Here is a 27209-nt window from a genome sequence, read left to right as displayed (position 1 = left end):
ATACAATGAAAAGCATTACTTCTTGCACGCTATACAGACAAAGCATACCATTCATAGATTAACGATAGAGGGTTGGCAGCAGGAGAAATACTTAATACAATTAATGTTACCAGAGAGGCAGTGCTGGGTAGACTAATGGGACTGAAGGTGGACAAGTCCCCGGGTCCGGATGGAATGCATCCCAGGGTATTGAAAGAAATGTCAGAGGTAATAGTGGATGCGTTAGTGATTATTTATCAAAACTCGTTGCATTCTGGGGTAGTGCCGGTTGATTGGAAAACGGCTAAAGTTACGCCGCTGTTTAAAAAAGGAAGGAGACAAAAGGCGGGTAACTATAGGCCGGTCAGCTTAACTTCTGTAGTAGGGAAAATGCTGGAATCCATTATTAAAGAGGAGATAGCAGGGCATCTGGATAGAAATGGTTCGATCAATCAGACGCAGCATGGATTCATGAGGGAAAGTCGTGCTTGACGAACATGTTGGATTTTTATGAAGATGTGACGAGGGCGGTTGATGAAGGAGAACCGGTGGATGCGGTGTTTTTGGATTTCCAAAAGGCGTTTGATAAGGTGCCCCATAAAAGGCTGCTGAAGAAGATTAGGGCACACGGAGTTGGGGGTAGTGTGTTAAAGTGGATTGGGGACTGGCTATCCGACAGGAAGCAAAGAGTCGGAATAAATGGGTGTTTTTCCGGTTGGAGGAAGGTAACTAGTGGCGTGCCGCAGGGATCGGTACTCGGGCCGCAACTATTTACCATTTATATAGATGATCTGGAGGAGGGGACGGAGTGTAGGGTAACGAAGTTTGCAGACGACACAAAGATAAGTGGAAAAGTGAATCGTGTGGAGGACGGAGAAGATCTGCAGAGAGATTTGGACAGGCTGAGTGAGTGGGCGAGGATATGGCAAATGGAGTATAACGTTGATAAATGCGAGGTTATACACTTTGGAGGAAATAATAACAAATGGGATTACTATCTCAATGGAAACAAATTAAAACATGCTACCGTGCAAAGGGACCTGGGGGTCCTTGTGCATGAGACGCAAAAGCCCAGTCTGCAGGTACAACAGGTGATCAAGAAGGCAAATGGGATGTTGGCCTATATCGCGAGGGGGATAGAATATAAAAGCAGGGATGTCTTGATGCACCTGTACAGGGCATTGGTGAGGCCGCAGCTGGAATACTGTGTGCAGTATTGGTCCCCTTATATGAGGAAGGATATATTGGCATTGGAGGGAGTGCAGAGAAGGTTCACCAGGTTGATACCGGAGATGAGGGGTTTGGATTATGAGGAGAGGCTGAGGAGATTGGGTTTGTACTCGTTGGAGTTTAGAAGGATGAGGGGGGATCTTATGGAGACTTATAAGATAATGCGGGGGCTGGATAGGGTGGAGGCGGAGAGATTCTTTCCACTTAGTAAGGAAGTTAAAACTAGAGGACACAGCCTCAAAATAAAGGGGGGTCGGTTTAAGACAGAGTTGAGGAGGAACTTCTTCTCCCAGAGGGTGGTGAATCTCTGGAATTCTCTGCCCACTGAGGTGGTGGAGGCTACCTTGCTGAATATGTTTAAAGAGCGGATGGATGGATTCCTGATTGGTAAGGGAATTAAGGGTTATGGGGATCAGGCGGGTAAGTGGTACTGATCCACGTCAGATCAGCCATGATCTTATTGAATGGCGGGGCAGGCTCGAGGGGCTAGATGGCCTCCTCCTGCTCCTATTTCTTATGTTCTTATGTTCTTATGTAGAGAAGGAAAGGAGAGAGTGCAGAATGTAGTGTTACAGTTATAGCTGGGGTGTAGAGAAAGATCAACTTAGTGCGAGGTACGTCCATTCAAAAGTCTGACAGCAACAGGGAAGAAGCTGTTCTTTAGTTGGCTGGTGCATGACCTCAGACTTTTATATCTTTTTCCCGAAGGAAGAAGGTGGAAGAGAGAATGTCAGGGATGCGTGGGGTCCTTAATTATGCTGGCTGCTTTTCCGAGGCAGAGGGAAGTGTAGACAGTCAATGGATGGGAGGCTGGTTTGCGCGATGGATTGGGCTACATTCACTACCTTTTGTAGTTCCTTGCAGTCTTGGGCAGAGCAGGAGCCCAGACCAAGCTGTGATACAACCATAAAGAATGCTTTCTATGGTGCATCTGTAAAAGTTGGTGAGAGTCGTAGCTGACATGCCAAATTTCCTTAGTCTTCTGAGAAAGTAGAGGCGTTGGTGGGCTTTTTTAACTATAGTGTCAGCATGGGGGGACCCAGACAAGTTGTTGGTGATCTGGACATCTAAAAACGTACATTTTATTGCTAACTCCTGGTTTCTGGGACTTGCTTGTGTTTTCTTTGGGAAATCTCCTTTCTGCAGCTCCTTTGTCCTGTTCAACTTCTCCAGGTTCAAGGTTACAACTAACTCAAAGGTTCTTTCTGTTCCAGATATCCACCGGTTGCTAAGTAACAACCAGTTTTCATTTAAGCTCTGCTTGCTTTCACGTTGCAATCTCTCATTACTGTGCAGCCATTATTTGCAACCTCTTAAGGATAATGTACAGGTTCAGTCGGCAGTTAGGAAGGCAAATGCAATGTTAGCGTTCATGTCGAGAGGGCTAGAATACAAGAGCAGGGATGTACTGCTGAGACTGTATAAGGCTCTGGTCAGACCCCATATGGAGTATATTGAGCAGTTTTGGGCCCCATATCTGAGGAAGGGTGTGCTGGCCTTGGAAAGGGTCCAGAAGAGGTTCACAAGAATGATGCCTAGAATGAAGAGCTTGCCCCATGAGGAACGGTTGAGGACTCTGTGTCTGTACTCATAGAGTCAAAGAGGTTTGCAGCATGGAAACAGGCCCTTCGGCCCAACTTGTCCATGCCACCCATTATTTTTTTAAACCCCTAAGCTAATCCCAATTGCCCACATTTGTCCCATATCCCTCTATACCCATCGTACCCATGTAACTACCTAAATGCTTTTTAAAAGACAAAATTGTACCCGCCTCTACTACTTCCTCTGGCAGCTTGTTCCAGACACTCACCACCCTCTGCGTGAAAAAATTGCCCCTCTGGACACTTTTGTATCTCTCCCCTCTCACCTTAAACTTATGCCCTCTAGTTTTAGACTCCCCTACCTTTTGGGAAAAGATATTGACTGTCTAGCTGATCTGTGCCCCTCATTATTTTATAGACCTCTATAAGATCACCCCTCAGCCTCCTACGCTCCAGAGAAAATAGTCCCAGTCGATCCAGCCTCTCCTTATAACTCAATCCATCAAGTCCCAGTAGCATCCTAGAAAATCTTTTCTGCACTCTTTCTAGTTTAATAATATCCTTTCTATAATAGGGTGACCAGAATTGCACACAGTATTCCAAGTGTGGCCTTACCAATGTCTTGTACAACTTCATTAGCGTCGTTAGCGGGCAGCAGAGTGAGCAGGGGGCAGAGTGAGAGCTGAAGGGCTTTGGCTCAAAACGGGCTTCGGTGAGAACAGGCAGAGGCGAGAGTAAGTTTTTTCTTTCCCAGAAAGTTTATTCTTGTTTTTCCCCAGACTAAAAAAAAAATGCCAGGCAAGATGTTGGAATGCTCCTCTTGCAGGATGTGGGAGATCAGGGAGACCTCCGGTATCCCTGATGACAGCACCTGCAAAAGATGCATTCAGCTGCAGCTGCTAGCAAAGCGTGTTAGGGAACTGGAGCAGGAGCTTGATGGCCTCCATCTAATTCGGGAGAATGAGAAGTTTATAGACAGTAGCTTTAGGGAGATAGTTACACCTAAGCAGCAGAGCACAGGAAATTGGGTTACTGTAAGGAGAGGAAATGGCAGTGTGAAAGGACAGGCAGAGCAGGGTTCCCCTGTGGCCATACCCCTCCACAACAGGTATACTGAATTGGATACTGTTGTGGGAGATGCTTTACCTGGGACAAGCTGCAACAGCCGGAACTCTGATACTGCGTCTGGTTCTACAGCGCAAAAGGGTGGGATGAAGAAGAGGAGAGCAGTAGTGATAGGGGACTCGATGGTCAGAGGTACAGACCGGAGGTTCTGTGGTCGGGACAGAGACTCCCGCATGGTTTGTTGCCTCCCAGGTGCCAAGGTCAGCGATGTCTCTGATCGAGTGCACAGCGTTCTAAAGTGGGAAGGTGATCAGCCAGATGTCGTGGTACACGTCGGTACCAATGACGTGGGAAGGAAGAGTGAGGAGGTCCTAAAGAGTGAGTACAAAGAGCTTGGAAGGAAGTTAAAAAGCAGGACCCCGAGGGTAGTAATCTCAGGATTGCTACCTGAGCCACATGCCAGTGAGGGCAGGAGTAGGATGCTTGGGCGGATAAACACCTGGCTGAGGAACTGGTGCAGGGGGCAGGGTTTCCAATTCTTGGACCATTGGGACCTCTTTTGGGGCAGGTGGGACCTGTACAAGAGAGACGGGTTACACCTAAACTACAAGGGGACCAATATACTTGCAGGGAGATTTGCTAGTGTTATTGGGGAGCATTTAAACTAGATTTGCAGGGGGATGGGAGCCAGAGTGCCAGAGCAGATAGTGGAGCAGGGGTAAAAAGACAGGTTAGTTCAAGCAAAATCACAAATGGAAGGGTAGAGTGTGGTGGAAATAATTTTTTGAGGTGTGTCTATTTCAATGCCAGGAATATTGTGCGGAAGGCAGATGAGCTGAAGGCGTGGATAGACACGTGGAAATATGACATTATAGCCATTAGTGAAACTTGGCTACAGGAGGGGCAGGACTGGCAGCTCAATGTTCCAGGGTTCCAATGTTTCAGGCGGGATAGAGGCAGAGGGATAAAAGGTGGGGGGGTGGCATTGTTGGTCAGTGAAAATGTTACAGCGGTACTCAGGCAGGATAGATTAGGGAGCTTGTCTACAGAGGCCCTATGGGTGGAGCTGAGAAACAGGAAAGGTATGACCACATTAATGGGCTTGTATTATAGACCACCCAATAGTCAGCGAGAATTGGAGGAGCAAATCAGCGGAGAGATAGCTGACAACTGCAAGAAACACAAAGTTGTGATAGTAGGGGATTTTAATTTTCCTCGTATAGATTGGGACTCGCAGACTGTTAAAGGTTTAGACGGGGTAGAGTTTGTAAAATGTGTTCAGGAGAATTTTCTACACCAGTATATAGAGGTGCCGACTAGAGAGGATGCGATATTGGATCTCCTATTGGGAAATGAGTTAGGGCAGGTGATGGATGTGAGTGTGAGGGAACACTTTGGATCCAGTGATCATAATGCCATTAGTTTCAACCTGATCGTGGATAAGGATAGATCTGGTCCTCGGGTTGAAGTTCTGAACTGGAAAAAGGCCAAATTTGATGAAATGAGAAGGGATCTGGGAAGTGTGGATTGGCACAGGCTGTTCTCTGGTAAGGATGTAAATGGAAAGTGGGAGGCCTTCAAAGGAGAAATTTTGAGAGTGCAGAGTTTGTATGTTCCTGTCAGGATTAAAGGCAAAGTAAATAGGAATAAGGAACCTTGGTTCTCGAGGGAGATTGTAACACTGATTAAGAGGAAGAGAGAGTTGTATGAAATGTACAGGCAGCAAGGAACACATCAGATGCTCGAGGAGTATAAAAAGTGCAAGAAGCTACTTAAGAGGGAAATCAGGAGGGCTAAAAGAAGACATGAGGTTGCTTTGGCAGACAGAGTGAAGGAAAATCCAAAGAGCTTCTATAGGTATGTTAGGAGCAAAAGGATAGTGAGGGATACAATTGGTCCTCTTGAAGACCAGAGTGGTAGACTGTGTATGGAACCAAAAGAGATGGGGGAGATACTAAATGGTTTTTTTGCATCCGTATTTACTGAGGAAACGGGCATGGAGTCTACGGAAATAGGGCAAACTGGTAGGGAGGCCATGGAACCTTTACAGATTAAAGGGGAGGAGGTGCTCGCTGTCTTGAGGCAAATCAGAGTGGATAAATCCCCAGGACCAGACAGGGTATTCCCACGGACCTTGAGGGAAGCTAGTGTTGAACTTGCAGGGTCCCTGGCAGACATATTTAAAATGTCAGTATTCACGGGGGAGGTGCCGGATGATTGGAGGGTGGCTCATGTTGTTCCGTTGTTTAAAAAAGGTTCCAAAAGAAATCCGGGAAATTATCGGCCTGGAAGTTTGACGTCGGTGGTGGGCAAGTTATTGGAAGGTGTGATAAGGGATAGGATCTACAAATATTTGTATAGACAGGGACTTATTAGGGAGAGTCAACATGGCTTTGCGCGTGGTAGGTCATGTTTGACCAATCGATTAGAGTTTTTCGAGGAGGTTACCAGGAAAGTGGATGAAGGTAAGGCGGTGGGTGTTGTCTACCTGGATTTCAGCAAGGCCTTTGACAAGGTCCCTCATGGGAGGTTAGTTAGGAAGGTTCAGTCGCTAGGTATTCATGGGGAGGTAGTAAATTGGATAAGACACTGGCTCAATGGAAGAACTGAAGTGGAGATGCCGGCGTTGGACTGGGGTAAACACAGTAAGAAGTTTAACAACACCAGGTTAAAGTCCAACAGGTTTATTTGGTAGCAAAAGCCACACAAGCTTTCGGAGCTCTTAGCCCCTTCTTCAGGTGAGTGGGAATTCTGTTCACAAACAGAGCTTATAAAGACACAGACTCAATTTACATGAATAATGGTTGGAATGCGAATACTTACAACTAATCAAGTCTTTAAGAAACGAAACAATGTGAGTGGAGAGAGCATCAAGACAGGCTAAAAAGATGTGTATTGTCTCCAGACAAGACAGCCAGTGAAACTCTGCAGGTCCACGCAACTGTGGGAGTTACAAATAGTGTGACATGAACCCATTATCCCGGTTGAGGCCGTCCTCGTGTGTGCGGAACTTGGCTATCAGTTTCTGCTCAGCGACTCTGCGCTGTCGTGTGTCGCGAAGGCCGCCTTGGAGAACGCTTACCCGAATATCAGAGGCCGAATGCCCGTGACCGCTGAAGTGCTCCCCAACAGGAAGAGAACAGTCTTGCCTGGTGATTGTCGAGCGGTGTTCATTCATCCGTTGTCGCAGCGTCTGCATAGTTTCCCCAATGTACCATGCCTCGGGACATCCTTTCTTGCAGCGTATCAGGTAGACAACGTTGGTCGGATTGCAAGAGTATGTACCGTGTACCTGGTGGATGGTGTTCTCACGTGAGATGATGGCATCTGTGTCGATGATCCGGCACGTCTTGCAGAGGTTGCTGAGGCAGGGTTGTGTGGTGTCATGGTCACTGTTCTCCTGAAGGCTGGGTAGTTTGCTGCGGACAATGGTCTGTTTGAGGTTGTGCGGTTGTTTGAAGGCAAGAAGTGGGGGTGTGGGGATGGCCTTGGCGAGATGTTCGTCTTCATCAATGACATGTTGAAGGCTCCGGAGGAGGTGCCGTAGCTTCTCCGCTCCGGGGAAGTACTGGACGACGAAGGGTACTCTGTCCACTGTGTCCCGTGTTTGTCTTCTGAGGAGGTCGGTGCGGTTTTTCGCTGTGGCGCGTTGGAACTGTTGATCAATGAGTCTAGCGCCATATCCTGTTCTTATGAGGGCATCTTTCAGCGTTTGGAGGTGTCTGTTGCGATCCTCCTCATCCGAGCAGATCCTGTGTATTCGGAGGGCTTGTCCGTAGGGGATGGCTTCTTTAACGTGTTTAGGGTGGAAGCTGGAGAAGTGGAGCATCGTGAGGTTATCCGTGGGCTTGCGGTACAGTGAGGTGCTGAGGTGACCGTCCTTAATGGAGATGCGTGTGTCCAAGAATGCAACCGATTCCGGAGAGTAGTCTATGGTGAGCCTGATGGTGGGATGGAACTTGTTGATGTCATCATATAGTTGTTTCAGTGATTGTTCACCATTCCAACCATTATTCATGTAAATTGAGTCTGTGTCTTTATAAGCTCTGTTTGTGAACAGAATTCCCACTCACCTGAAGAAGGGGCTAAGAGCTCCGAAAGCTTGTGTGGCTTTTGCTACCAAATAAACCTGTTGGACTTTAACCTGGTGTTGTTAAACTTCTTACAAGGTTATATAAGGCATTGGTGAGGCCGAATTTGGAGTATTGTGTACAGTTTTGGTCACCTAGTTACAGGAAGGATGTAAATAAGATTGAAAGAGTGCAGAGAAGGTTCACAAGGATGTTGCCGGGACTTGAGAAGCTGAGTTACAGAGAGAGATTGAATAGGTTGGGACTTTATTCCCTGGAGCGTAGAAGATTGAGGGGAGATTTGATAGAGGTGTATAAGATTTTGATGGGTATCGATAGAGTGAATGCAAGCAGGCTTTTTCCGCTGAGGCTAGGGGAGAAAAAAACCAGAGGGCATGGGTTAAGGGTGAAAGGAGAAAAGTTTAAAGGGAATATTAGGGGGGGCTTCTTCACGCAGAGAGTGGTGGGAGTGTGGAATGAGCTGCCGGATAAAGTGGTAAATGCGGGGTCACTTTTAACATTTAAGAAAAACTTGGACGGGTTCATGGATGAGAGGGGTGTGGAAGGATATGGTCCAAGTGCAGGTCAGTGGGACTCGGCATAAAATGGTTCGGCACAGACAAGAAGGGCCAAAAGGCCTGTTTCTGAGCTGTAATTTTCTATGGTTCTATGGTTCAACAAGACATTCCAACTCCTGTATTCAATGTTCTGACCGATGAAACCAAGCATGCCGAATGCCTTCTTCGCCACTCTGTCCACCTGTGACTCCGCTTTCAAGGAGCTATGAACATGTACCCCTAGATTAGATTAGAATTAGAACAGTACAACACAGAACAGGCCCTTCGGCCCACGATGTTGTGCCGAGCTTTATCTGAAACCAAGATCAAGCTATCCCACTCCCTATCATCCTGGTGTGCTCCATGTGCCTATCCAATAACCGCTTAAATGTTCCTAAAGTGTCTGACTCCACTATCACTGCAGGCAGTCCATTCCACACCCCAACCACTCTCTGAGTAAAGAACCTACCTCAGACATCCTTCCTATATCTCCCACCATGAACCCTATAGTTATGCCCCCTTGTAATAGCTCCATCCACCCGAGGAAATAGTCTTTGAACGTTCACTCTATCTATCCCCTTCATCATTTTATAAACCTCTATTAAGTCTCCCCTCCCGAGAGAACAGCCCTAGCTCCCTCAACCTTTCCTCATAAGACCTACCCTCCAAACCAGGCTGCATCCTGGTAAATCTCCTCTGCACTCTTTCCAGCGCTTCCATATCCTTCTTGTAGTGAGGTGACCAGAACTGCACACAATATTCCAAATGTGGTCTCACCAAGGTCCTGTGCAGTTGCAGCATAACCCCACAGCTCTTAAACTCCAACCCCCTGTTAATGAAAGCTAACACACTATAGGCCTTCTTCACAGCTCTATCCACTTGAGTGGCAACGTTCAGAGATCTGTGGATATGGACCCCAAGATCTCTCTGTTCCTCCACAGTCTTCAGATCTCTTTGTTCTGTAACTCTCCCCAACACCCTACCATTAACTGAGTAAGTCCTGCCCTGGTTCAATCTACCAAAATGCATCACCTCGCATTTGTCTAAATTAAACTCCATCTGTCATTCGTCAGCCCACTGGCCCAATTGATCAAGATCCCGTTGCAATTGGAGATAACTTTCTTCACTGTCCACTATGCCACCAATCTCATTGGAGTTTAGAAGGATGAGGGGGGATCTTATTGAAACTTACAGGATACTGCGAGAACTGGATAGAGTGGACGTGGAGAGGATATTTCCACGAAGATGAAAAACTAGAACCAGAGGGCACAACCTCAGGCTGAAGGGACGATCCTTTAAAACAGAGATGAGGAGGATTTCCTCAGATCGAGAATGGTGAATCTGTGGAACTCTTTGCTGCAGAAGGCTGTGGAGGCCGGGTCATTGAGTGTCTTTAAGACAGAGAGATAGGTTCTTGATTAATAAGGGGATCAGAGGTTATGGGGAAAAGGCAGGAGAATGGGGATGAGAAAAATATCAGCCTGATTGAATGGCGGAGCAGACTCGATGGGCCGAGTGGCCTAATTCTGCTCCTATGTCTTATGGTCTCATCAAAACCAAACTGAAGTCATTAACCCTTTCAAATAAGAAACACAAAATTAAACTTAGTTAAATTTAGATCTTACATCTAAAACCCACAGATACAAATATAAATTATTGAAAACTACCTCCGTTTCCTGGCCAAATCCATGTACACCACATCAACAACATTCCCTGTTACCATCTCAGAAAACTCCTGCAAGTTAACTAAACATGAACTTTCCCTTCATGAAGCCTTGCTGGCTTTTCTTAATTACCCTGCACCTGTCAAAGTGACTATTGATTTTTGCCAAACTACAGCTTCCAGAAGTTTCCCTGCCACTGAAGTCAAACTGATTGATCTGTAGTTGCTGGTTTTGTCCTTCCATCACGTTTTGTGCAAGAGTGTAACATTCCCAACCCTCCAGTCTTCCGCCACCATCCCTGTGTCTGGGGAAGATTATCACCAGCACCTCTGCAATTTCCACTCCCACTTCCCTCTGTATTCTTGGATACATCTCACCCGCTGCTGGAACCTTCTCAATTTGATTAAAGCTAGTTTTCTCCACACCTTCTCCTTCTCAGTTGTAAATTCCTCGATTGTACCAGTCACCTCCTCTCTCACCCCACCCTGGGAAGCACCTTCTGTCTTTGTAAACATCTTCTATGTTTCAGTAAAATCACTTCTCAGTCTTCTGAACCCCAGAGAATATAGACCCAAATTGCTCAGTACCTTATCATCACCTTCCCATGTCAAGAACCAGTTGAGTCAACTAGGCTGCATTGCCCCACCTCATGCTCCCCCTCTTTCTGTTTCCTTATCCATTTTTCTTTCTCTTTCTCATCTTCTCAACTCTGTGACCGTCATTGGTGTTTCCCATTCATACTCTCCATCTGTCTCTCCCTCTCCCCATCTCCCTCTCCCCATCTCCCTCTCCCCATCTCCCTCTCCCCATCTCCTTCTCCCCATCTCCCTCTCCCCATCTCCCTCGCCTCATCTCTCTCTCCCCATCTCTCTCTCCCCATCTCCCTCTCCCCATCTCCCTCGCCCCATCTCCCTCTCCCCATCTCCCTCTCCCCATCTCCCTCTCCCCATCTCCTTCTCCCCATCTCCCTCTCCCCATCTCCCTCGCCCCACCTCTCTCTCCCCATCTCCCTCGCCCCATCTCCCTCGCCCCATCTCCCTCGCCCCATCTCCCTCGCCCCATCTCCCTCGCCCCATCTCCCTCTCCCCATCTCCCTCTCCCCATCTCCCTTGCCCCATCTCCCTCTCCCCATCTCCTTCTCCCCATCTCCCTCTCCCCATCTCCCTCGCCCCATCTCTCTCTCCCCATCTCCCTCGTCCCAACTCCCTCGCCCCATCTCCCTCTCCCCATCTCCCTCTCGCCATCTCCCTCTCCCCATCTCCCTCTCCCCATCTCCCTCTCCCCATCTCCCTCTCCCCATCTCCCTCTCCCCATCTCCTTCTCCCCATCTCCCTCTCCCCTTCTCCCTCTCCCCATCTCCTTCTCCCCATCTCCCTCTCCCCATCTCCCTCGCCTCATCTCTCTCTCCCCATCTCCCTCTCCCCATCTCCCTCGCCCCATCTCCCTCACCCCATCTCCCTCTCCCCATCTCCCTCGCCCCATCTCCCTCTCCCCATCTCCCTCTCCCCATCTCCCTCGCCCCATCTTCCTCTCCCCATCTCCCTCTCCCCATCTCCCTCTCCCCATCTCCTTCTCCCCATCTCCCTCTCCCCATCTCCCTCGCCCCATCTCTCTCTCCCCATCTCCCTCGCCCCATCTCCCTCTCCCCATCTCCCTCTCCCCATCTCCTTCTCCCCATCTCCCTCTCCCCATCTCCCTCGCCCCATCTCTCTCGCCCCATCTCTCTCTCCCTCTCCCTCTCTGCCTCTCTCTCTCTCCCTCTCTCCCTCTCTCCCTCTCTCTCCCTCTCCCTCTCCCCCTCTCCCCATCCCTCTCTCTCCCTCTCCCTTTCTCCCTCTCTCTCACCTCTTTTATCTGAGTCTCGATGTGATTTCATTGGTTACTAATAGATTCTCTGCTGTAGTTTATGCTAAAGATGGGGGCAGTCCTCCCAACGTTGCCACGGTGACAGTTTCCATCAGGATCCAAGATGAAAATGATAACCGGCCGATGTTTGAGAAGGATGTTTACGAACTGCAAGTCCCAGAAAACCAGGAGCCAGTGTCGCTCTTCACAGCTAAGGCCACGGATAGAGACACGGGAGAAAATGGGCGAGTGGAATATCAGATCATTGGTAAGATTTGTGTTGATGAGAGCCATCGTGTGGCGGGATAGTCAGTGTGAGTGAGTGTGTATTTGTGTGTGTGTGTCTGTGTGTCAGTGGGTGTGTGTGTGTGTGTCAGTGGGTGTGTGGGTGATAAGGTTCACCATGGTAGGCTTCTGCAGAAAATGCAGATGTATGGGATTGGGGGTGATCTAGGAAATTGGATCAGGAATTGGCTAGCGGATAGGAAACAGAGGGTGGTGGTTGATAGTAAATATTCATCATGGAGTGCGGTTACAAGTGGTGTACCTCAGGGATCTGTTTTGGGGCCACTGCTGTTTGTAATATTTATTAATGATCTGGATGAGGGTATAGTTGGGTGGATTAGCAAATTTGCTGATGACACCAAAGTCGGTGGTGTGGTAGACAGTGAGGAAGGGTGTCGTAGTTTGCAGGAAGACTTAGACAGGTTGCAAAGTTGGGCCGAGAGGTGGCGGATGGAGTTTAATGCGGAGAAGTGTGAGGTAATTCACTTTGGTAGGAATAACAGATGTGTTGAGTATAGGGCTAACGGGAGGACTTTGAATAGTGTGGAGGAGCAGAGGGATCTAGGTGTATGTGTGCATAGATCCCTGAAAGTTGGGAATCAAGTAGATAAGGTTGTTAAGAAGGCATATGGTGTCTTGGCGTTTATTGGTAGGGGGATTGAATTTAGGAGTCGTAGCGTTATGTTGCAACTGTACACAACTCTGGTGCGGCCGCACTTGGAGTACTGTGTGCAGTTCTGGTCCCCACATTACAGGAAGGATGTGGAGGCTTTGGAGAGGGTGCAGAGGAGGTTTACCAGGATGTTGCCTGGTATGGAGGGGAGATCCTATGAGGAGAGGCTGAGGGATTTGGGATTGTTTTCGCTGGAAAGGCGGCGGCTAAGAGGGGATCTTATTGAAACATATAAGATGATTAGAGGTTTAGATAGGGTGGATAGTGATAGCCTTTTTCCTCTGATGGAGAAATCCAGCACGAGGGGGCATGGCTTTAAATTGAGGGGGGGTAGTTATAGAACCGATGTCAGGGGTAGGTTCTTTACCCAGAGGGTGGTGAGGGATTGGAATGCCCTGCCAGCATCAGTAGTAAATGCGCCTAGTTTGGGGGCGTTTAAGAGATCCGTAGATAGGTTCATGGACGAAAAGAAATTGGTTTAGGTTGGAGGGTCACAGTTTTTTTTTTAACTGGTCGGTGCAACATCGTGGGCCGAAGGGCCTGTTCTGCGCTGTAATGTTCTATGTTCTATGTTCTATGTCTGTGTGTCAGTGGGTGTGTGTATGTGTGTGAGTCTGTGTGTGTGTGTGTGTGTGTCCATGTGTCCGCGTGTGTGTGTATTTGTGTGTGTATGTGTGTGGGTCCGTGAGTGTGTGTGTGTCCGTGTGTCAGTGTGTGTGTGTGTGTCAGTGTGTGTGTCAGTGTATGTGAGTATTTGTGTGTGTGTCAGTGTGTGTGTGTCAGTGTGTGTGTGTGTATTTGTGTGTGGGTCCGTGAGTGTGTGTGTGTCTGTGTGTCAGTGTGTGTGTGAATTTGTGTGTGTGTCCGTGTCCGTGAGTGTGTGTGTCAGTGTGTGTGTGTCCGTGAGTGTGTGTGTGTGTCAGTGTGTGTGTGTGTGTGTCCATGAGTGTGTGTGTGTGTCAGTGTGTGTGTGTGTGTGTCAGTGTGTGTGTGTGTCAGTGTGTGTGTGTGTGTGTCAGTGTGTCAGTGGGTGTGTGTGTGTGTCTGTGTGTCAGTGGGTGTGTGTATGTGTGTGAGTCTGTGTGTGTGTGTGTGTGTGTGTGTCCATGTGTCCGCGTGTGTGTGTATGTGTGTGGGTCCGTGAGTGTGTGTGTGTCCGTGTGTCAGTGTGTGTGTGTGTGTCAGTGTGTGTGTCAGTGTATGTGAGTATTTGTGTGTGTGTCAGTGTGTGTGTGTCAGTGTGTGTGTGTGTATTTGTGTGTGGGTCCGTGAGTGTGTGTGTGTCTGTGTGTCAGTGTGTGTGTGAATTTGTGTGTGTGTCCGTGTCCGTGAGTGTGTGTGTCAGTGTGTGTGTGTCCGTGAGTGTGTGTGTGTGTCAGTGTGTGTGTGTGTGTGTCCATGAGTGTGTGTGTGTGTGTCAGTGTGTGTGTGTGTGTGTCAGTGTGTGTGTGTGTCAGTGTGTGTGTGTGTGTGTCAGTGTGTGTGTGTGTCTGTGTGTGTGTGTGTGTGTATTTGTCAGTATTTTGTGAAGTGAGTCTCAATAGAACAACCAGAGTTTTAATAAGAACATAAGAACTAGGAGCAGGAGTTGGCCATCTGGCCCCTCGAGCCTGCTCCGCCATTCAACAAGATCATGGCTGATCTTTTCATGGACTCAGCTCCACTTTTAAGGGGGGTCTTGACAAATACATGAATGAGATGAGAATAGAGGGATATGGTCCCCGGAAGGGTAGGGGGTTTAGTTCAGTCGGGCAGCATGGTCGGTGCAGGCTTGGAGGACTGAAGGGCCTGTTCCTGTGCTGTAATTTTCTTTGTTCTTTGTTCTTACCCGCCCACTCACCATAACCCTTAATTCTTTTACTGTTCAAAAATCTATCTATCCTTGCCTTAAAAACATTCAATGAGGGAGCCTCAACTGCTTCACTGGGCAGGGAATTCCACAGATTCACATTCCTTTGTGTGAAGAGGTTCCTCCTCAACTCAGTCCTAAATCTGCTTCCCCTTATTTTGAGGCCATGCCCCCTAGTTCTAGTTTCACCCACCAGAGGAAACAACTTCCCTTCTATCTTATCTATTCCCTGTATAATACTTTTAATTCTGTCATGGGACCTGGGCATCGCTGGCTAGCGTTTATTGTCCATTAAAGTTGTACTTGTTCACAGGACAGTTGAGAGTCACCCACATTGCTGTGGCTCTGGAGTCACATGTTAGCCAGACCGGGAAAGGACGGCAGGTTTCCTTCTGTAAAGGACACGAATGAACCAGATGGATTTTTACAAGTTTTTTTTATCATTATTGATCATTAGCATTTCACTCCAGAATTAGTAATTGCATTAATTTGATAAAAATAAAGTGTGATATATACTGATATATACTGGGAAGGTTTTTTTTTTAACTTTAAAAGTCAGTTACCTGTGAGGATCACCCTCATTGTTCCACTGGAGCAAGCAGAGAGGGAGTGATTTGTGGCAGGAGTGCTGGTGAGAGATTTATTTGTTGATTGATTTATTTATTTATTTATTTAGTGTGTTTTTTTTGCCTTTATTTTTGTAGTAGTATTTTTCTTAATTTTAAACTGAAAACCGGAAGTGGGCTGCGAAGGAGTCTGGGAAGGGTTTTTTAAGCGCGCGAAGTATAAAAGGTAGGCCGCAGTATACAGCGGGCAGCGTCGGGAGCGGGCAGCAGAGTGAGTGGGAAGCAGAGTGTGAGCTATAAGGGCTTTGGCTCACAGGGCTTCGGGGGACAGGGCGAGCAGGGGTGAGTTTTTTCATGTTCATTTTTCTCTGTGTATCTTGGTATAAAGGGTCAAATATGAGTGTGAGGCCAGTGTGTTATTCCCAGTGTAGGATGGGGGAGGTCCTGACGCACCTGGCCTCCCAGACATCCACATCTGTGAGGGAGTGTGTCGAGCTGCGGTTCCTGAGGGACCGTGTTAGGGAGCTGGAACTGCAGCTCGAGGATCTGAGGCTGTTAAGGGAGAATGAGGAGGTGATAGACAAGAGCTATCATCAGGTGGTCACACCAGGGCCACGGGTGGAGGCCAAGTGGGTGACAGCCAGGAAGGGTAAAGCTCGGGTGATTGAGAGCACCCCGGTGGGTGTGCCCCTACACAACAAGTACTCCTGCCTGAGTACTGCTGGATGGGACAGCCCGCCTGGGGGAAGCAGCAGTGGCCGTGTCTCTGGAATGGAGTCCGGCCCTGTAACTCAGAGGGCTAAGGAAAAGAGGAGGAAGGCAGTGTTAATCGGGGACTCGACAGTAAGGGGGTCGGACAGGCGCTTTTGCGGAGGCAGGCGGGAGTCTTGGATGGTGGTCTGCCTCCCTGGGGCCGGGATCCAGGATGTCGCTGGTCGACTCCCAGAAATCCTGAGGGGGGAGGAAGAGGAGCCAGAGGTAGCGGTGCATATTGGTACCGCTGATGTGGGAAGGAAGGGGGAAGGGGTCATGAAAAGAGAGTATAGGGAATTAGGGAGACAGCTGAGAAGGAGGAAAGCAAAGGTAGTAATCTCAGGATTGCTGCCTGTGCCACGGGAGGGTGAGGGCAGGAATGGAGTGAGATGGAGGATGAATGTGTGGCTGAGGGACTGGTGCAGGGGGCAGGGATTCAGGTTCCTGGACCATTGGGACCTCTTTAGGGGCAGGTGTGACCTGTACACAAAAAACGGGTGGCACTTGAATCCCAGGGGGACCAATATCCTGCCGGGAAGGTTGGCTAAGGCTACTGGGGAGAGTTTAAACTAGACAGGTTGGGGGGAGGGGATCGAGACAAGGTGACTGGGAGCGAGGAAGTTAGCTCGCAAACAGAGAAGGGTTCTAGACGGTGCAAGAGAGAGGATGGACGGGGGATAGAGAAGGGGAGAGCTCAGACCAAAGGATTGAGATGTGTTTACTTTAATGCCAAGAGTATAGTGAATAAAGGGGATGAGCTCAGAGCGTGGATCGATGCCTGGAAGTGTGATGTGGTGGCCATTACGGAGACTTGGTTGTCTCAGGGACAGGACTGGATACTACAGGTGCCGGGATTCAGATGTTTCAGGAAGGACAGGGAGGGAGGCAAGAGACGGGGTGGAGTGGCACTGCTGATCAGGAATAGTGTCACAGCTGTAGAGAAGGTGTATGCTGTGGAGGGATTGTCTACAGAGTCTCTGTGGGTGGAAGTTCGGAGTGGGAAGGGGTCGATCACTTTGCTGGGAGTTTTCTATAGGCCGCCCAACAGTGACAGGGAGGTGGAGGAGCAGATAGGGAAACAGATCCTGGAGAGTTGCAATAATAGCAGAGTTGTTGTGATGGGAGACTTTAATTTCCCAAACATAGATTGGAATATCCCTCAGGTAAGGGGATTAGATGGGGAGGAGTTCGTTAGGTGTGTTCAGGAGGATTTCCTGACACAGCATGTGGACAAGCCTACAAGAGGAGAGGCTGTACTTGATCTGATACTGACCAATGAGCCTGGACAGGTGTCAGATCTCTCAGTGGGAGAGCATCTTGGGGATAGCGATCATAACTCTATCTCCTTTATGCTTGCATTGGAAAAAGAGAGGATCAGGCAAGCGAGGAAAGCGTTTATATGGAGTAAGGGGAAATATGAAGACATAAGGCAGCAAATTAGAGGAGTAATTCTTAGTACGGTAGAGGATCAGAACGACCTTGGGGTCCGGGGGGTCCATAGGACTCTAAAATCGGCCCCGCAGGTGGAGGAGGTGGTTAAGAAGGTGTATGGTGTGCTGGCCTTTATCAATCGAGGGATTGAGTTTAGGAGTCCGGGGATAATGATGCAGCTATATAAGACCCTCGTCAGACCCCACTTGGAGTACTGTGCTCAGTTCTGGTTGCCTCACTATCGGAAGGATGTGGAAAAGATTGAAAGGGTGCAGAGGAGATTTACAAGGATGTTGCCTGGATTGAGTGGCATGCCTTATGAGGATAGACTGAGGGAGATCGGTCTTTTCTCCTTGGAAAGATGAAGGATGAGAGGAGACCTAATAGAGGTGTATAAGATGTTGAGAGGCATAGATCGGGTGGACTCTCAGAGGCTTTTTCCCAGGGTGGAAATGTCTGCTACGAGAGGACACAGGTTTAAGGTGCTGGGGGGTAGGTACAGGGGAGATGTTAGGGGTAAGTTTTTCACACAGAGGGTGGTGGGCGAGTGGAATCGGCTGCCGTCAGTGGTGGTGGAGGCGAACTCAATAGGGTCTTTTAAGAGACTCCTGGATGAGTACATGGGAATTAAGAGGATGGAGGGTTATCGGTAGGTCTAGAAGGTAGGGATGTGTTTGGCACAACTTGTGGGCCGAAGGGCCTGTTAGTGCTGTAGTTTTTCTATGTTCTTCTCAATTGGAAGGAGGTATTCTCGGGGAAATCTACTGAAGGGAGGTGGCAGTTTTTCAAGGAATGTCTTTCTAGGGTTCTACAGGACAATGTTCCGAGCAGACAGGGAGGAGTTGCTCGGTTAAAGGAATCGTGGTGTACGAAAGCTGTGCGGGACCTAGTCGAGAAGAAAAGGAAAGCGTACAAAAGGTTCAGAGAGCTTGGCAAAGATAGGGATCTAGATGAGTATACGGCTTGTAGGAAGGGACTAAAGAAGGAAATTAGGAGAGCCAGAAGGGGTCACGAGAAGGCCTTGGCAGGTAGGATGAAGGAAAACCCTAAGGCGTTCTATAAATATGTGAAAAGTAAAAGGATGAGACGTGAAGGAATAGGGCCTATAAAAGGTGAAGGCGGGAAAATCAGTACGGAACCAGTAGAAATGGCAGAGGTGCTTAATGAGTATTTTGCCTCGGTTTTCACAGAGGAGAAGGACATGGGTGGATGTACTGTGGGCATGCGGTGGACTGAAAAGATTGAGTATGTGGACTTTAAGAAAGAGGTTGTGCTGGAATCTTTGAATGGCATCAAGATACATAAGTCGCCGGGTCCGGATGGGATGTACCCCAGGTTTCTGTGGGAGGCGAGGGAAGAGATTGCAGAGCCTCTGGCGATGATCTTTGCGTCGTCGATGGAGACGAGAGAGGTGCCGGAGGATTGGAGGATTGCGGATGTGGTTCCTATTTTCAAGAAGGGGAATAGGGATAGCCCAGGAAATTATCGACCGGTGAGTCTAACCTCAGTGGTTGGTAAGCTGATGGAGAAGATCCTGAGGGATAAGATTTATGAGCATTTAGAGAGGTTTAGTATGCTCAAGAATACTCAGCTCATTGCGTCTTGGAAGTGCAGCAGAGAGGGAGAGATTCGCGAGAGGAGTGCTGCGGGTAAGCGCTGTTATTTTTTTAACTTACTTTTTCGCGGGTTTTTTCTTTAAAAATATCTAAACCCGGAAGTGGTCGCGCAGGGAGGTCTGGGAGAGAGAGATTTTTTTTTCCCCAATAAATTGGAACAGAGAGGAATCCCGATACTCTACACTTGTAGAGTATCCCACCCTCCCTCCTCCTCTAACCTAAAAAAAAAGACCCAGTGAGAGCAGGGCTTTGGAGAAAACAGGAGGAGGAAAGGTAAGTTTAAAATTTTCATTCACTTTTTTTTTTCCCTGTGTGTTTAAAGGGGCAATTATGAGTGTGAGGCCAGTATGTTGTTCCCAATGTAGGATGTGGGAGGTCCTGGAGGCTCCTAGCCTCCCGGACGACCATATCTGTGCTGGGTGTGTTGAGCTGCGGTTCCTAAGGGACCATGTTAGGGAACTGGAATTGCAGCTCGAGGACCTTCGCCGGGTTAGGGATAGTGAGGAGGTCATTGACAGGAGCTATCGGCAGGTGGTCACACCGGGACCACGGGAGGAGGGTAACTGGGTAACAGTGAGGAAGGAGAAAGCTCGGTTGATGGTGAGCACCCCGGTGGATGTGCCCCTTAATAATAAGTACTCCTGTCTGAGTACTACTGGGGAGGACAGCCCACCTGGGGGAAGCAGCGGTGGCAGTGTCTCTGGAGCTGAGCCTGGCCCAGTAGTGCAAAAGGGTAAGGAAAGGAGGGTAGTGCTAATTGGGGACTCTACGGTGAGGGGGTCAGATAGGCGTTTTTGCGGACACAGACGGGACTCTCGGATGGTGGTTTGCCTCCCTGGTGCAGGGGTCCGGGATGTCTCTGGTCGAGTCCCAGAAATCCTGAAGGGGGAGGGAGAGGAGCCGAAGGTCGTGATGCATATAGGTACTGCTGACATAGATAGGAAGAGGGAAGGGGTCATGAAAAGAGAATATAGGGAGTTAGGTAGACAGCTGAGAAAGAGGAATGCAAAGGTAGTAATCTCGGGATTGCTGCCTGTGCCGCGGGAGAGTGAGAACAGGAATCGGTGGAGAATGAATGCGTGGCTGAGGGACTGGAGCAAGGGACAAGGATTTGGGTACTTGGATCATTGGGACCTCTTTAGGGGCAGGTGTGACCTGTTTAAAAAAGACGGGTGGCACTTGAATCCCAGGGGGACCAATATCCTGGCGGGAAGGTTGGCTAAGGCTACTGGAGAGACTTTAAACTAGAAAGGTTGGGGGGAGGGAATCAAAATGAGGGGACTGAGAGCGAGGAGGTTAGCTCGCAAATAGATAAGGAATGTAAACAGGGTAAGAGGGAGGTTAGACGAGTGAGGGAGAAGGGAAGTGCTCAGGCTGACGGTCTGAGATGTGTCTATTTTAATGCCAGGAGTGTAGTGAATAAAGTGGATGAGCTTAGAGCGTGGATTGCTGCTTCGAATTGTGATGTGGTGGCCATTACGGAGACTTGGATGTCTCAGGGACAGGACTGGGTGCTTCAGGTGCCGGGTTTTAGATGTTTCAGGAAGGACAGGGAGGGAGGCAAGAGAGGGGGGGGAGTGGCACTGTTGATCAGGGATAGTGTCACGGCTGTAGAGAAGGTGGACGCCGTGGAGGGATTGACTACGGAGTCTCTGTGGGTGGAGGTTAGGAACAGGAAGGGGTCGGTAACGTTGCTGGGTGTTTTCTATAGGCCGCCCAATAGTAACAGAGATGTTGAGGAGCAGATGGGGAAACAGATCCTGGAGAGATGTAGGAATAACAGAGTTGTCGTGATGGGAGATTTTAATTTCCCAAACATAGATTGGAATATCCCTAGGGCTAGGGGTTTGGATGGAGAGGAGTTTGTTAGGTGTGTCCAGGAGAGTTTCCTGACACAGTATGTGGATAAGCCTACTAGAGGAGAGGCTGTACTTGATCTGGTGCTGGCTAATGAACCTGGACAGGTGGAGGATCTCTCGGTGGGTGAGCATCTTGGGGATAGCGATCATAATTCTATCTCCTTCACGATAGCATTGGAAAGAGATAGGATCAGGCAGGCTAGGAAAGTGTTTCTCTGGAGTAAAGGGAAATACAGTGTCATCAGGGAGGAAATTAGACGGGTAAATTGGAAGGAGGCATTCTTGGGGAAAAGTACCGAAGGAAAGTGGAGGATTTTCAAGGAATGTTTGTCTGGAGCTCTGCATGACAACGTTCCGATGAGACAGGGGGGTGTTGGTAGGGTACGGGAACCGTGGTGCACGAAGGTTGTGATGAACCTGGTGAATAAGAAAAGAGAGGCGTACAGAAGGTTCAGAGAGCTAGGAGGTGTTAAGGATTTAGAGGAGTATACGGGATGTAGGAAGGAGCTTAAGAAAGAAATTAGGAGAGCGAGAAGGGGTCATGAGAAGACCTTGGCGGGTAAGATTAAGGAGAATCCCAAGGCTTTCTACAAATATGTCAAGAGTAAAAGGATGAGATGTGAAGGCATAGGACCCTTAAAAGGTGAAGGGGGAAAAGTTTGTGCGGAACCGTTAGAAATGGCGGAGGTGCTTAATGAATACTTTACCTCGGTATTCACGGTGGAAAGGGATCTGGGTGGTTGTACTGCTGGTTTGCGGTGGACAGAAAGGATCGAGCATGTGGACATAAAGAAAGAGGATGTGTTGGAACTATTGAATGGCATCAAGGTTGGTAAGTCGCCGGGACCGGATGGGATGTACCCCAGGTTACTGTGGGAGGCGAGGGGGGAGATTGCGGAGCCTTTGGCGATGATCTTTGCATCGTCGATGGAGACGGGAGAGGTTCTGGAGGATTGGAGGATTGCAGATGTGGTCCCTATATTCAAGAAAGGGAACGGGGACAGCCCGGGAAATTACCGACCGGTGAGTCTAACCTCAGTGGTTGGTAAGTTGATGGAGAGGATCCTGAGAGACAGGATTTATGATCATCTAGAGAAGTTTAGTATGATCAAAAGTAGTCAGCACGGCTTTGTCAAGGGCAGGTCGTGCCTTACGAGCCTGGTTGAGTTCTTTGAAAATGTGACCAAACACATTGACGAAGGAAGAGCGGTGGATGTGGTCTATATGGACTTCAGCAAGGCGTTCGATAAGGTCCCCCATGCAAGACTTCTTGAGAAAGTGAGAGGGCATGGGATCCAAGGGGCTGTTGCCTTGTGGATCCAGAACTGGCTTGCCTGCAGAAGGCAGAGAGTGGCTGTGGAGGGGTCTTTCTCTGCATGGAGGTCAGTGACCAGTGGAGTGCCCCAGGGATCTGTTCTGGGACCCTTGCTGTTTGTCATTTTCATAAATGACCTGGATGAGGAAGTGGAGGGATGGGTTGGTAAGTTTGCTGACGACACCAAGGTAGGTGGTGTTGTGGATAGTTTGGAGGGATGTCAGAAGTTGCAGCGAGACATAGATAGAATGCAAGACTGGGCGGAGAAGTGGCAGATGGACTTCAACCCGGATAAGTGTGTGGTGATCCATTTTGGCAGATCCAATGGGATGAAGCAGCAGTATAATATGAAGGGTACCATTCTTAGCAGTGTAGAGGATCAGAAGGACCTTGGGGTCCGGGTCCATAGGACTCTTAAATCGGCCTCGCAGGTGGAGGATGCGGTCAAGAAGGCGTACGGCGTACTGGCCTTCATTAATCGAGGGATTGAGTTTAGGAGTCGGGAGATAATGCTGCAGCTTTATAGGACCCTGGTTAGACCCCACTTGGAGTACTGCGCGCAGTTCTGGTCACCTCATTACAGGAAAGATGTTGAAGCCATTGAAAGGGTGCAGAGGAGATTTACAAGGATGTTGCCTGGATTGGGGGGCATGCCTTATGAGGATAGGTTGAGGGAGCTTGGTCTCTTCTCCCTGGAGAGACGAAGGATGAGAGGTGACCTGATAGAGGTTTACAAGATGTTGAGAGGTCTGGTTAGGGTAGACTCTCAGAGGCTATTTCCAAGGGCTGAAATGGTTGCTACGAGAGGACACAGGTTTAAGGTGCTGGGGGGTAGGTACAGAGGAGATGTCAGGGGTAAGTTTTTCACTCAGAGGGTGGTGGGTGAGTGGAATCGGCTGACGTCGGTGGTGGTGGAGGCAAACTCGTTGGGGTCTTTTAAGAGACTTCTGGATGAGTACATGGGATTTAATGGGATTGAGGGCTATAGATAGGCCTAGAGGTGGGGATGTGATCGGCGCAACTTGTGGGCCGAAGGGCCTGTTTGTGCTGTGGCTTTCTATGTTCTATGTTCTATGGCTTTGTCAAAGGTAGACCGTGCCTTACGAGCCTGGTGGAGTTCTTCGAAAATGTGACTAAACACATTGACGAAGGGAAAGCGGTAGATGTGGTTTATATGGATTTTAGCAAGGTGTTCGATAAGGTCCCCCATGCAAGGCTTCTAGAAAAAGTGGATCCAGAACTGGCTTGCCCAAAGGAGGCAGAGAGTGTGTATAGATGGGTCTTTTTCTAATTGGAGGTCGGTCACCAGTGGTGTGCCCCAGGGATCTGTTCTGGGACCCTTGCTGTTTGTCATTTTCATAAATGACCTGGATGAGGAAGTGGAGGGATGGGTTGGTAAGTTTGCTGACGACCCGAAGGTTGGTTGGGTTGTGGATAATCTGGAGGGATGTCAGAAGTTACAGAGGGGCATAGATAGGATGCAAGACTGGGCGGAGAAGTGGCAGATGGACTTCAACCCAGATAAATGCGTAGTGGTCCATTTTGGCAGGTCACATGGGATGAAGGAGTACAATATAAAGGGAAAGACTCTTAGTATGGTAGAGGATCAGAAGGACCTTGGGGTCCGGGTCCATAGGATTCTAAAATCAGCCCCGCAGGTGGAGGAGGTGGTTAAGAAGGCGTATGGTGTGCTGGCCTTTATCAATCGAGGGATTGAGTTTAGGAGTCCGGGGATAATGATGCAGCTATATAAGACCCTCGTCAGACCCCACTTGGAGTACTGTGCTCAGTTCTAGTCACCTCATTACAGGGAGGATATGGAAAAGATTGAAAGGGTGCAGAGGAGATTTACAAGGATGTTGCCTGGATTGAGTGGCATGCGTTATGAGGATAGGCTGAGGGAGCTCGGTCTTTTCTCCTTGGAGAGACGTAGGATGAGAGGAGACCTAATAGAGGTATATAAGATGTTGAGAGGCATAGATCGGGTGGACTCTCAGAGGCTTTTCCCCAGGGTGGAAATGGCTGCTACGAGAAGACACAGCTTTAAGGTGCTGGGGGGTAGGTACAGGGGAAATGTTAGGGGGAAGTTTTTCACACAGAGGGTGTTGGCGAGTGGAATCAGCTGCTGTCAGTGGTGGTGGAGGCAAACTCAATAGGGTCTTTCAAGAGACTCCTGGATGAGTACATGGGACTTAATAGGATGGAGGGATATAGGTAGGCCTAAAAGGTAGGGATATGTTCGGCACAACATGTGGGGCCGAAGGGCCTGTTTTTGTGCTGTAGTTTTCTATGTTTCTATATTTGAGCCCACGTAGCTGGAACATCAGCGCAGAACTCAGGGTCAATCATTCTGACACCGTCCTCCTTTTTGTGTTCTCTTCTTAAGATCCTATAGCACAGAGAATCTATAGAATTAGGATCCTATAGCACAGAATCTATATAACTAGCATCCTATAGCACAGATAATCTATAGAAATTAGATCCTATAGCACAGTGAATCTATAGAATTAGGATCCTATAGCACATAATCTATAGAATTGGGATCCTATAGCACGGAGAATCTATAGAATTAGGATGTTATAGCACAGCAAATCTATAGAATTAGGATCCTATAGCACAGAGAATATATAGAATTAGGATACTATAGCACATAAAATCTATAGAATCAGGATCCTATTCCACAGATTCTATAGAATTTGGATCCTCTGGGACAGATAATTCATAGAATTAGGATCCTATAGCACCAGATCTATAGAATTAGGATCCTATAGCACAGAGAATCTATAGAATTAGGATTCCATAGCACATAATCTATAGAATTAGGATCCTATAGCACAGATAATTTATATAAGGATCCTACAGCATAGAATTTATAGAATTAGGATCCTATCGCACAGAATTTATAGAATTAGGATCCTATTGCTCAGTGAATCTATAGAATTAGGAATCTATAGCACAGATAATCTATTGAATTAGGATCCTATGGAGTCAGAGAGTCATAGAGATTTACAGCATAGAAACAGGCCCTTTGGCCCAACTTGTCCATGCCACCCTTTTTTTTAAAAACCCCTAAGCTAATCCCAATTGCCCGCATTTGGCCCATATCCCTCTATACCCATCACACCCATGTAACTATCTAAATGCTTTTTAAAAGATAAAATTGTACCCGCCTCTACTACTACCTCTGGCAGCTTGTTCCAGACACTCACCACCCTCTGTGTGAAAAAATTGCCCCACTAGACACTTTTGTATCTCTCCCCTCTCAATTTAAACCTATGCCCTCTAGTTTTAGACTCCTCTACCTTTGGGAAAATATATTGACTATCTAGCTGATCTGTGCCCCTCATTATTTTATAGACCTCTATAAGGTCACCCCTCAGCCTCCTACGCTCCAGAGAAAAAAGTCCCAGTCTATCCAACCTCTCCTTATAACTCAAACCATCAAGTCCCGGTAGCATCCTAATAAATATTTTCTGCACTCTTTCTAGTTTAATAATATTCTTTCTATAATAGGGTGACCAGAACTGTACACAGTATTCCAAGTGTGGCCTTACCAATGTCTTGTCCAACTTCAACAAGACATTCCAACTCCTGTATTTAATGTTCTGACCGATGAAACCAAGCATGCCGAATGCCTTCTTCACCACTCTGTCCACCTGTGACTCCACTTTCAAGGAGCTATGAACATGTACCCTTAGATCTCTTTGTTCTGTAACTCTCCCCAACGCCCTACCATTAACTGAGTAAGTCCTGCCCTGGTTCAATCTACCAAAATGCATCACCTCACATTTGTCTGAATTAAACTCCATCAGCCATTTGTCAGCCCACTGGCCCAATTGATCAAGATCCCGTTGCAATTGGAGATAACTTTCTTCACTCTCCACTATGGCACAGAGAATTTATAGAATTAGGAGCCTATGGCACAGAGAATTTACAAAATTAGGATCCAAAGCACAGAACCTATAGAATTGGGATCCTATAGCACAGAGAATACCAGGGACCTGGGTTCGATTCCCGGCTTGGGTCACTGTCTGTGTGGAGTTTGCACATTCTCCTCGTGTCTGCGTGGATTTCCTCTGGGTGCTCCGGTTTCCGCCCACAGTCCAAAGATGTGCGGGTTAGGGTGATTGGCCATGCTAAAAATTGCCCCTTAGTGTCCTGAGATGTGTAGGTTAGGGGGATTAGTGGGTAAAAATGTGGGGATATGGGGGCAGAGCCTGGGTGGGATTGTGGTCGGTGCAGACTCGATGGGCCAAATGGCCTCTTTCTGCAGTGTAGGGTTTCTATGTTCTAATGGGGATCCTATAGCACGGAGAATCTATAGAATTAGGATCCTATACCACATAATCTGTAGAATTTTGATCCTATAGCACAGAATCTATATAATTAGGATCCTATAGCACAGAATTTATAGAATTAGGATCCTATAGCACTGAACCTGTGGAATTAGGATCCTATAGCACAGATAATCTATATCATTAGGATCCGATATCACAGAATCTATAGAATTAGGATCCGATAGCACAGAATCTATAGAATTGGGATCCTATAGCACATAATCTATAGAATTAGGATCCTATAGCACATAATCTATATAATTAGGACACTATAGCACAGAATCTATAGAATCGGGATCATATAGCACAGATAATCTATAGAATTAGGACCCTATAGCACACAATCAATAGAATTGGGATCCTATAGCACATAATCTATAGAATTAGGATCCTATAGCACAGAACCTATAGAACTTGAATCCTATCGTACTGAATCTGTAGAATTAGGATCCTATAGCACAGAGAATCTAGATCATTAGGATTCTATAGCACAGAATCTATAGAATTAGGATCCTATAGCACAGATAATCTATATCATTAGGATCATATAGCACATAACCTATAGAATTAGGAT

At 47.9% G+C, this 27209-nt stretch overlaps 1 protein-coding gene across 1 annotated transcript in view; it reads left to right on the top strand.

Annotated features, from left to right (window-relative positions):
• Window positions 1-27209, top strand: part of LOC144499967 (protocadherin-16-like) — a 502287-nt gene that overhangs the window by 377832 nt on the left and 97246 nt on the right. Inside the window, exon 13 of the mRNA XM_078222709.1 lies at window positions 12010-12219. Coding sequence (XP_078078835.1) covers window positions 12010-12219 — 210 coding nt within the window. The remainder of the gene's footprint in view (window positions 1-12009; window positions 12220-27209) is intronic.

Source organism: Mustelus asterias, chromosome 10 (assembly GCF_964213995.1).
Source record: "Mustelus asterias chromosome 10, sMusAst1.hap1.1, whole genome shotgun sequence".
Taxonomy (NCBI): domain Eukaryota; kingdom Metazoa; phylum Chordata; class Chondrichthyes; order Carcharhiniformes; family Triakidae; genus Mustelus; species Mustelus asterias.
Note: the sequence above shows the minus strand (reverse complement) of the source record. Positions and strands in the feature narration are given on the sequence as shown.